Genomic DNA, 12,244 nt, shown 5'->3' with positions numbered 1-12,244 from the left:
GGTGGACTTTTCGTTCAATTGGCGCCACCTTTGTAAAAAAAGAACTGCCGAAACATTAAATGTCTTTTCAATAAATAACACTTCCAACAAGGGGTGGGGGGGATATCTTGTTATTTATTTAAAAGCTGGTCTTGAGTGCTACTATTACTACCACTACTACGACTTTCTGCTTAAATCAGAGTTTTTGCAGATAGAGATCTTTGGTTTTCAATTTAGGCAGTATTATTTCTGTTCACAACCACAGACCATCATCATATTCACAACTACAATCTGTTTTTGTTTGACTCAATATTTTTATTTGCAAGTTATGTGGCTATTGGCCTATTTTGGAAAATACTCTTGTTTTTTTTAAACGTTTTAATTCAAACAAAAGTGTATGTATAGGTCTTAATGAAAATAATAAAATAATATTTGAGACACAGGTACAGTACCTTAATACACAGAAACTGGATCCAAGAAACAGCTTGTTGAATAGTCGTTGCTCTTTATTGGTGCAAAATCCAATCGCAAGTATGAATGGACCAATGGAACTAGTGTTCAGGAGGGCGGTAGAACTTTCTGCGCACTGCCAAACTACGCAGTACCATGTGGGGAAACTCTGCCACTTTTGCCGGTATAGCTTGGGAAGGAGAGTAGATTTTTCTGCTCCAGGTTTAATGTGTAACGTGTTTATATCATTATTTTTTGTTCGCTAATTTTTGTTTAGAATTATAGTTAGTTTAAAAAATGGATCTCATAGCGGTGTTAGAGAAGACGGTTTCTGCAGGTATGTAAAGAGTTAATGGATTTTAATTATTGCAGTGCCACTAGAGTTATCAGTTAGCAATCGTAAGCCTAATGTCAATTGTAGCGAGTTATTAGGCCTAGCAATTGCAGTTCGATTTCTCAACAAAAGCTTAGTTCCTAAGCTTTGATGATAACAATAATAACAAAAGTAATAAATCGTTTTGCAGATACCCTGTTATGTTCACAAATTATGGAAATGACTGAAGGCATCCAAAAGCAGACTGAATCATTTAAACTTACCTTGTCCTTGAAGCGATTTGCATATATTTCATTCTTAAATTAAGTTCATTAATTTGGTGCTAGTTCTGGTAACACTAAAAGGAAGTGGTAGTACGCGTTATTTCTAATCTGTTAGTAATTCTTGAAAAAAAAGGTGTAACGAAACCGCATTTGACAATTTTCTTTCATGTTCTTATTTGATATAAAAATGCTCCTGCATAGACGAAAAAATAGGTTTTGTATATTTTAAATTTAGACAAACTGATTGCTACTTTTACTGATTTAATGAGATAGTGCAGCAGGTCTAATTTTATGTCACTCATTTTTGCCAAGGAACTAACCAAAAATATTACGGAACACACATCACTCCATCACAAATATCAATAGTAGACAACAGTGCAGAAAGACCTTGCTTAACATTATCTCACTGAACCAGTCACTTAGTAGAATGCACCTTACATCCTGTGTTCCGAGTACTGTAGTAAATGTGATTATTACCTATTCTGGTATTTTGTAATATTTCGTCTTTTAGATAGAATTTATGATATTTAAAGAAAAGCCGATATATGCAACCATCCCCTCATCTACTCCCCATTTTTAAATTTTTTTATTGTTGTGCTTTCAAGTTTTTAATTCGGGAGCGGCATGAAGCAGGCGTTTTAAAAGAAAGTGATTACATAGTTCAAGAGTTAAAAAATATATTTTAAAGGCATTTTTAATACTTAATGATATTTATTGGGAAATATTTTTTGGTTACAGTTAATACAAGCCTGCTGTACTGGGATGAATAGACCATCAGAGAATGCCAAGAAAAAAAAAAAAAAAAAATCAAATGAAATCAAATTGCTTGGAAAAGCAATATATAAAAATACTGAGCTCATTCATTCAGTAGCATGTTGCAATTAATTATCTGATGATTCAATTCTGTTGATTGAGAATGTAATTTAATATTCTTAATTGTTATCTGGCATTTAGACAAAGTAAACAAAACGAAGTTAACAGTTTTCTCATGTAAAACTTTTTTTTGACAAAATCAAGGCTTCCTTACCTTTTTTGGTTTGAAAAATATTTGTGTTTAATGAAACAATTTTAATTTTGTTTAATTTTTTATTTTTGAATGACCTTCATTGTTTGAAGAGCAGTGCCTGTATTTTGGCTTTGCTGAGGCATAACATAGCATGGTTATTCACTCCATCACAAATATAAATAGTAGACAACAGTGCAGAAAGGCCTTGCTTAACATCATCTCACTCATAAAATTCATTTATAAAGATTTATTTGAGAAATATCTTAAAACTTGTTTTTTTTTTTTTTTTTAGAATGTGAACGTCACTTTGTCTATATCAATGTGCAGCTCATTTCTAAACAAGCTTACTAAAAACACTTCAATATGTCATTGTCACAATCAAATCCAAAATTAAAAGACATGACGACATTTATTTTTCATTTAAAAATGATGTAAAAAAAGTGCAGCCATTATCAACCCACTGCAGTATGGAAGCCTCCTCAACAATTCATAGTGAGGGAAATGGACCATAATCTGTCACGCCGGTCCAGTGCGGGTTGGCAGATCGACCGTATTCAGCAGTCAGGGGCTTGAACCCTGGTCTACTCAAAGAGCGTGTGCTACTGCACTCCCGCTCCTGCCCACTCGGCTACGGAGGCCTTGATGACAAACCCCTTTACTGTAATTACCTAAAAAAATGATGATAAACCCCTTTACTCTAAATACCAAAGACACAATGCATTGCAGCATTTAGAATTTGTTTATAATGAGAAGCCAAGAGACACGTCTAATATAAACAAACTAATTCCTAGCCCTCAGGGATAGGCATTTGTTTTATTATATTAGAGGTGTTGTGTGTTTTTATTATGTTATATATTTATTATACAGTATTAGACTTGTATTTTGGGTGCTCAGTATAAACAAATTCTAAATAATGCTTGCCACTCAAGTGACCAACCTTGAAGCCTGTTTATTTCTTTCAGGAGGCATGTTGCCTGGCAGACACTGCTCATTAACCACTCCCAATGATCATGCAATCTGCAAAACTTAAGAAAATCAGATGCACTCTAGCTGAGGAGGCCAATTCTATCTCTAACCAATTCTGAAGTGTAGCCATTAATTACAACCCTTTGTTTTCTGTCATGTGGCTAACTCATCATAATCCATTTAAGGATCTTGCTTGTGATTACAGCAGTCTCTCATGTTGGACCAAGTCGTATGCTCTGCTCAGGTTCAAATAAAGACTTTAGTTATTTCTTGCATCCAACTTACTCATGAGTGGTGCTGTCATCATGTTTATGAGATTAATTACGCAGGACTTACAATTTACAGAACCTTGCTGTGTTCCTTTGAGAAAACCATTTCTGTATAGATTACCTGGTGTTGTATTCTTAATCTTAATTGCCTTCATTGATTTTCTTTACCACTAAAATTAGACTGGAGTTATCTACTTCATTCTTAGAATTACTTTTATGAATTGGCAAGATATTAGTAATTCTCCTGTTCAGGGAATCAAATGAAGGTCTCATAATTGACCTTAATGGTTTGATGCATTGTAGTCTACTCTAGCAGTTCATTTGCCAGGTTTACCTTGTGAAACAGCTTTCATCTGTAAAGATCAGTGGAGTGTACCCATTTAGTTCATTGACTACATCAGCTGGGTTTTCTGTCACTTTACTATAAGGTGCCTCCTTAGCCAGGTGGGAAGCAGCAGTGCGTAGCACACGCTTCTTGATTAGAGCGGGGTTCGAGCCCGTCACCACCAAATACGGTGGATGCAGAAAGGTCAGGGAATGACCACCGCATATTCCTGGAGCAATATGGCCTTAGTTGCTAATGCTCCTAAAAACCAAAGAACACAACTTTACTTTATTATACAACTTTATTAGTGGAGTCCCTCAGGGCTCAGTGTTGGGTCCATTATTGTTTTCTGTATTCATAAATGATATTGATGATGGTATATCAAGCTTAATGTCGAAGTTTGCAGACGATACAAAGATAGGCAGGGTTGTCAAGAACACTACTGACACTATGCTGCTGCAACAGGATCTGGAAAGGTTGAGCAGATGGGCTGAGAGGTGGCAAATGAAGTTTAACATTGACAAATGTAAAGTACTACACATGGGAAACAGCAACCCCAGAGCAACATATCAACTCTGTGGTACTACACTGACAGTGGTAGAGAATGAAAGGGACCTGGGGGTAGTTGTGCAGGCAGATATGAAGTTCTCTGAGCAGTGCAGACGGGCTGCAAGAGTAGCTCATGGTGTATTGTCAATGATATATAGGAATTTTTCTAGCAGGGATAAGGAGGTGATTATTCCCTTGTATAAGGCAATGGTCAGGCCACACCTAGAGTACTGTATACAGGTCTGGAGGCCTCATTTCAAGAAGGATGTAGAGCTGCTGGAACGAGTACAGAGAAGGGCAACAAGATTAGTGAATGGAACAAAGGGGTGCTCTTACGAAGAAAGGCTTAAGTTTTGCAAATTACAGTGTCTGGAGACTAGGCACCAGCGAGGTGATCTGATAGAGGTGTATAAAGCCTTGAATGGTTTGAGCATGCTCAATGCTGATGGGATTCTTTCTCTCGCTCAGTATAATCACCTGAGAGGGCATAAATTCAAATTGAGGAAAGACAGATGTAGGATAGACGTGCGGAAATTTGCCTTTAGCCAGCGGGTGGTTGGTTGGTGGAACAGACTTCCATCCCTTGTCGTGGAAGTTGATAGCCTAAATAAGTTTAAGGCTCAGCTGGAGAGGTATTTTGAACGAACAGAAGGGTGAAGTGGAAGTGGTTTTTTTTTTGGCTGATGCTGCATAAGCTTGTTTTCTTGCATCAAATGCCTATGCTAATGCTACTGTATCCATTATCTAAGGGCATTTTGATTTGCTCTTTTCGATTTTCTTGCTTTTAATTGCTTATCCTTTGTCAGCTTCTGTGATACTGTTACAGATGAAACTAATTATTTGGAGCTTTTTATCATTCCTTAACCATACCACATTCCTGTTTTTTTTATTATTATTATTTTATTTTTTTTATTTTGCCCTGTTGTGAACTAGTCAGTTCTTTATTTATTCACCTGATCATATCCATTTTGTTTATATATTTTCTTAACGGTAAAGAGGAAACTGGAATGTGACGGATAGATTCTGCACAAATTTCAGCGATTTTCAATCACTTGATTTTATCATTATGATTGTGGGTTTATTTTTTTAAAGATGCAAGCAATTCGAGTGTTAAATTAAAATTTAAATGCTTGTGTCAGCTTGGACTTTGTATGGTAAGTGTGTGTGTGTGTGTGTGTGTTTTTTGTCTGTTTATATTGTTCACTTTGTGTAGGCTGAGTGGGCATATAAGGCTATGAAATATAATTTGCTACTCTATTGTGTTCACAGCTGGGTACAATTTATCATGTAGTGAAAACATTCCTTTTCATCACAGTGGCATGTTTTCCACTATCTGAAGTTTGCTCACTTGTGGGAAAAATGAGAAATTCCAATACAGTTTGGGGCCATAAATAGTAAATCAGTTAATCCCCAGTGTATTTGCATTCCCAACAGGCATCACAGTCATATTCTACATTACTAGAAAAGGCCAGAACATTAATCTGATGGAAAGTCATGATTGTCAAATTTTACAATTCTGTTGGGGTGAGCTAACATTGGATGGCGCCTCCATAGTCAGGTGGGCAGGAGCAGCAGTGTGTAGCACACGCTTCTTGATTAGATCAGGGTTCGAGCCCGTGACCACCAAATACAGATGATGCGGAAAGGTCAAAAACCAAATAACAAACAAACATAGTTGACGAGTTCTGTTGCTACTTATGATATCATCCCCTGCCCAATGATTTTAGCAGGCATCAAGTTAAAAGTAACATTTCTTAGCAACTCACATGCAAGCAGTGATATGTGAAGAAGGATGTTCATAGGAAAAATAAAACTGATTGAGATAAATGGACACAGTGGCATTTTGTAATATACCGAAGCAGAATTTATGTAGTGAATGTCACAAGTACCTCGGGAAAAAAAAGGATATGATCGATTTCTTGTTACTATTTCATGTGTATAATCTACAAGCAGAGTTAATAGAAATTATTTTTTCATTGAAATATATAAATATTGGCTAATATGTTGAATTATAGTAATGTTGAAGTGTCTTTCCCTAATTATAACTTAGCAAAGATTGTTTAATTTTTTTATTTTATGTGACAAATGTTTTTCTGAAAATTTAAGTATAATTAAGGAACTTTTTTTCTTTTTCTCTGTTAAAACTAATGCTGTATTTCTAGTGGCCAGAAATATAACATTTGCAATGCTTTCAATCATTATTAAAATAAATGCAGAAATTAATAAGCTTTTGCAGTCTACTGATAAATGGTCAAGCACTGGTACACTTCAAGCACAATTCCAAAAACCAAACGCTTTTTTAAACATTAAAGTTAAAATCTGGGACTTGCCAGGATATATGATATCACTTGTGTTGCAAAAAGGTGATACAAAGACACTCCCACTTGCATATATATACAGCGGATATATTTTTATTATTTTTTTGGGGGTGGAGAAACACCCGTGGAGTTGTAGCACGCATGACCCTAAACAAAACAAATAAAAAGAGTTGCAAGAGTAGTTGAGCTGCTGCTGATAGATATTTTCACACAATTTTACTGACAAACTGTAAAATTTCTCTTAAAATACTGATCTGATAAAACAGCATCTATATTTATGGATGAAAAGTTTCAGTTTTCAGTTGAACTAAAATTTGTAGTGTGGACCACTATGATTTTAAATATGGTCTCCTAATCGGAACAAAAATTTTAGTTAACTGTGGTCATAATAAGATCCTATGGAGTTATGACTCACGATGACATGATTCAGACTAAGCTTGCTGTCTGTACAGTATTGTATTTTTCGTGTGGGTTAGCCTTTACGAAATACAGGGTGTTTCAAAAGTGATAGTCAATAATTTAAAGGTGAACTGTACAGACTACAATATGCAAAAAAAAGCCTAGTAAACATGGGTCCTTAAGTGAATCATTTTCGAGATATTGCGGTGAGACCTATACTTGTCAAAGTATAGTCAACATGGAAAGAGGTTACAGCAACGAAGAGTATGTGGACATGCACTTCATGTATGGTAAAGCCAACGGAAGTGCACTCGAGGCTGCATATTTGTATGGCGCCTCCGTAGCCAGGTGGGAAGGAGCAGCAGTGCGTAGCACACGCTTCTTGATTAGACCGGGGTTCGAGCCCGTCACCACCAAATACGGAGGATGCGGAAAGGTCAGGGAATGACCACCGCATATCCCGGAGCAATATGGCCTTAGTTGCTAATGCTCGTAAAAACCAAATAACAGCAGCAGTGCGTAGCACACACTTCTTGATTAGACTGGGGTCCGAGTCCGTGAACACCAAATACGGAGGATGCAGGAAGGTTAGGGAATAACCACCGCATATCCGTGAAGCAATATGGCCTTAGTTGCTAATGTTCCTAAAAAAAAAAAAAAAAAAAATCAAAAGCATGTTTGTACCAAGAGGCATTTCCCCGCCGAAGGCAGCCCAACAGACACACATTTATCAGGGTACATCAACGCCTTAGAGAACATGGGCACTTTGCACATGGAGTACGAGTAGATAGGCCCAGTAGCATAACACCTGGTGTTGAGGAAAGGTGTTAGAAAGAACATCATGTAACATCTGTAAAATCCTGTGGTGTAGAAAATAAAAATTAAAAATGTATTATCTTGTGTTTAATAAAACCACCCTTAGCGAAGGATTCACAGCTTTTTGCTAAACTAGTGCTCCCGTAGTCAGTGGCGGATCTTGACAGAAAATGTGCATTATCCCGAAAACGGTTCATTTGTGGCCCAATGTTCACTGGGACTTTTTTGCATATTTTAGTTTGTACTTTTCACTTTTAAATTATTGACCATTTTTGAAACAGCCTTTATAAAATTGATGCGACCCCTCAATGTGCCAGACCAGATTTTTAGAGAAGAAAAATAGCATTTTATAAATTGTAGTAGAAAATTTTGATTACTGAGAAAGGAATAAAAAAGTTTCCTTTTTAATTTACATATTAAAATAATTGTTTAATATTTTAATTGAATATAGCAAATCAAATTCTTATTCTTCAATCAAGATTACAAAACAAAAAATGAACCATTACGAAAGAAAACAATTAGTGAAAAGGATGATCCTGGATATCAAGTAATATTGCATACATATTTTGTGCAATATTTAAAATGCCTAATCTCGTCATTTTCTGGATCAAGTCTGGAATGCTGTTTTGTTTTGTTTTTATAGCTGTTAATTTCGAGAAACCAACCTCACATAAATATGTAGATCCGAAAGGTAGCAATCTTTGTATTGCCCTTTTCAATAATTCTGGATACTCTTCTTGAAGAGAATTTTTCACAAATTAGTCGTGAAACAAGCATTGTGCTCACTTTAAGACCACTTGGGAAAAACTGTGAAAACTACTTTCCAGATGACAGGTCGATAACATTTTCCTTTTGCCGATTGGTTTGTTTGTTATTTGGTTTTTAGGAGCATTAGCAACTAAGGCCATATTGCTCCGGGATATGCGGTGGTCATTCCGTGACCTTTCCACATCCTCCATATTTGGTAGTCACGGGCTCGAACCCTGGTCTAATCAAGAGGCATGTGCTATGCACTGTTGCTCCTGCCCACCCAGCTATGGAGGCGCCTGCTGATTGGTAATTTCGGGTCACGTAGAAATATCAAAAGCAAAGGGATCACAAATCCAATAACTTTTTTTTTTCTGGAGATACATTAAATTGTTTGGAAAAATTCTTGATTAGCATTGTTAGGTGGGTGGCAGTGATATCCCTAAATTGTAAAATGTCAATATTATTGCTATTAACAAAATCAGAAACGCATGGGAACATTTCAGTATTATTATGACAAATTCAGTTTTCTGAAGATTCAGCTTCTTTTTTAAACCTTCTATTTTATCACTAAACATTAATATTTGTTCCCTGTCCTTGAAGACTTAAATTTAAATCATTAAGTTTTTCAAATATATCAATAAGGGAACTAAGTTTTCTAAGCCATTTTTGATTTGTAAGCAATTGAGCAAGGTTCTGATTTTTATCTGATAAAAACAATTAAACTTTGTTTGAGGTCAAAAAGACGTCGCAACACTTTACCACCAGACAACCACCTCATTTTCATATATAAAAGAAGTGCTTCATCCCATTTCATTGCAAAGTATAGTGAAAAGTTTGTTATTTAAACTTCTACTTTTAATAAAGTTGATCACACTTACTGCATCTTTCAAAACTTTTTGCAAATCAGTTTGCATTTCCTTCGCTATTAATGCTTCCTTATGTATAATGCAGTGATTAAAAACTATATTTTGATCAATTTCTTTTACTTTGCCTTTTAAACCATTATTTTATCCTGTTAATGCAGCTGTACAAATCACAAAGCAGTTGTTCCACATTAGGTTATTTGTTTGAAAGAAAATATTCATAACATCAAAAATCTTCTTACATGTTGTTGTTCTTTCCAAAGGTTTGCAAAATAAAAAATTCTTCAAAATATCTCCCTCATAGGAGTATTTGACATGTACAGTAAGTTGAGCAGGGTTTGAAGTATCTGTGGATTCAATCATCTAACTGTATTGCAAAAATTGGACTTTCTCTCAATTGATTTAGCAAACTGAATTTTATGGTGTGGCGATAACTGTAATATGCTACTAGATTGTCTCTCTCTCTGGATAGAGGAATGGTATTTAAATTGTTGCTGTACCTTTCTCCATGCCTAATTGAAATCATTTTTATTGCAGCAGGGAGAATGAGATTCAGCAATAGTATGTGATTTCAATTTTTTTCCTATTAAATATGAAACTTCCAACAATGCTCTTAAAGCTTTACAAGGGACTTCCATGTGTTTCTTCATGAAAGATTTCAGACCTTGTATGGTGTTGGTGTGTCTTTTGAAAAATATTTACTGCCACCACATATTTGGACCTCTGGCCTTTAGGCAGTTTGAGAATTTGTGCTGTAGGAAGCACAAATTAATTGCTAAAGGGATTACCGTTCGGTAATTGTAGTACTGAGAAGTTACACTAGTCAGCTGCTTTCTGTATGTCCATAGTCAGTGAGCAAATTAAGGCATGGACAATAAGTAAGAATGCCACCTGCATCACACATGTAAACCACCCTAAAAAATGAAGTGGCAGTAGGGTTCATTTGTATCTCAGACTTACATCTCTACACCTGCAGTATTGAAAAAGTAATTTTAACAACACGTTTTTTAGCTTTTATGTACACAAACTAATTTTTATTTAAAAATTGCTGTGACCCCTTTAATTTATCCCTCAACCCCTTGGGGTCATTTTAGCCCATCAATTTGTATACCACTGGGTTAGGGTCTTATTGCTTGTGCTGACTGTGGTATGTATTTAGAGCTGCCTGTAGCAGGATATAATAGTTCCACAAGTTGTTCAGGGTTGAGTGGGCCCACACGAGTTTGTAATTCTGTAGAAATTCAGTTGTTTGTTAGTGAAATGGGGACTGTAGTTCAGTGTTTGTGTTGTAACCAGGGAAAGATAAAAATGGCATCAGCATTTAGTTTACTGAGCCTTTTATAGCCTTAAATAAGGTTCACTTACATCCAAGTGATGCTCAGTGTAGGTGTTGACATTTACAGAAACTGAGCCATTACTAAGAATAGCTTTTTATTCTTCCAAAAGACTTGTTTTTCCTGAAATGAGGTTTCCAAGCCTATATGCAGTATTCAAGATGTAGCCAATTCTTATTTTCTCCTTTGTCCCTGCTGGCAAAGTTCCTATATGATATTGACTGTACCACTCGAGCCATTCTAGCAGTTTATTTGCACCAGTCATAGAACTTCGTAACAGACTACAGAAGTCTCTGTCCTTATCAGCAACGTTGAGTTGGGTGCTACCCAAATTATATTATTTAAGTATTACTGCTTCTGAAATTCAGTAATTTTTTTTTTTTTTCAGTGTTAAACCTTAGTTGTCATTTTCGATCTTGTCTGCCTAGCTTGCGTCGTGTCATAAGTGGAATCATGTTTTAATGAATTACACTTTAACTGGTTTCAGCTGTACCATTTGCCCCAGAAAACTTGTACGTGGTTCTCGGGGTACAATTTTTCTTTACCTGGCCAGTGCGTGTTAACACTAGTGTCTCTTGAAATCATACCTTAATTAGTCATTAATCACCATTCATTCTTAATCATCAGCAAGCTAAGACACTGAATATGAAATACGTACATCAATAATAAAAGCCGTAATTGTATTATGTTATTATTTGTATATTTATTCATTAATGAATAATAATAATATATTAGAAGATGAAATGCACAAGGCATAATTTGTTATGAGTTTAGGTAATTAGCTATATAATATCGGTGTAGATACACCATAAATTTGAACTATGTATGTAGTGTAAAGGCATTGTTTTAATTGTATCTCATATTGTGGGTGCCTTCACAACGAGATAGCTGGTATTGCACTACTTCAAATAAATAACATTTCTCTAGTAGAGAAGGCTACTGTTATTTATTTTCAGTGGATACCACTACCTAGACGATCGTTTTGAAGCTAGTGGGCTTCATCAGTGGGTGGGCAGGTACCCTGGTAATGCAACATGCCATCACAGTTGCGAAGTTATTTTTACAATATGAGAGATGCCAAATGGTGTAGGTAATAATAATGTATTGCCCACCCACTGATGATGAAGCCCACTAGCTTCGAAACGATTGTCTGGGTGGTGGTATCCACTGACAATTCCAGACACACCATCTTATCAAATAACACATTGTTTTTTGATAATTTGTTCCAGGAAGTTGAAATTTTCATATATAACAGCTATTTATTTCTCTAACAGTGATTTTTGTAATGGAAATTGTACATATTTATTAAAAAAAATTGATTAAAACTAATATATTAAAGCGCAATACAAAAAAAATGACAAACTAAAGAATGCAAAAACAAAACATAAGCCCATCGTAGTGAAATAAATAGACGCCAGTTAACATGATCGCTGGTTAGTAGAATCAGCCACTTTATAGAATCAAATTTCAAGAAACCAATTCAAATAATTAAAATGCACCACACTTTCATTGTTATCATATGTTCCGTTATAAGAATCAGTTTTGAACACCTTTTTTTGATATTTTTCTAAAGCACATTTCTGGAGGGTCATTACCATAAAACAATAAAAACAGTTTGCAGTT

The 12,244-nt window shown here is 35.5% G+C and overlaps 1 protein-coding gene across 2 annotated transcripts in view; it reads left to right on the top strand.

Annotated features, from left to right (window-relative positions):
- The first annotated feature begins 606 nt into the window (after positions 1-606).
- The window catches only part of Fs(2)Ket (Importin subunit beta Fs(2)Ket), a 277,390-nt gene continuing 265,752 nt past the window's right edge, over positions 607-12,244 (top strand). For both annotated transcript variants that reach the window (XM_090388864.1, XM_090388863.1), the window contains exon 1: positions 607-766. In XM_090388864.1, the coding sequence (XP_090244990.1) occupies positions 727-766 (40 nt within the window). In that variant the 5' untranslated portion in view covers positions 607-726. The remainder of the gene's footprint in view (positions 767-12,244) is intronic.

Source organism: Mastigoproctus giganteus, chromosome 14 (assembly GCF_048544385.1).
Source record: "Mastigoproctus giganteus isolate SK-2022 chromosome 14, ASM4854438v1, whole genome shotgun sequence".
NCBI lineage: Eukaryota > Metazoa > Arthropoda > Arachnida > Uropygi > Thelyphonidae > Mastigoproctus > Mastigoproctus giganteus.
The sequence above is the reverse complement of the archived record's forward strand: the minus strand, read 5'-3'. Positions and strand labels throughout refer to the sequence as shown.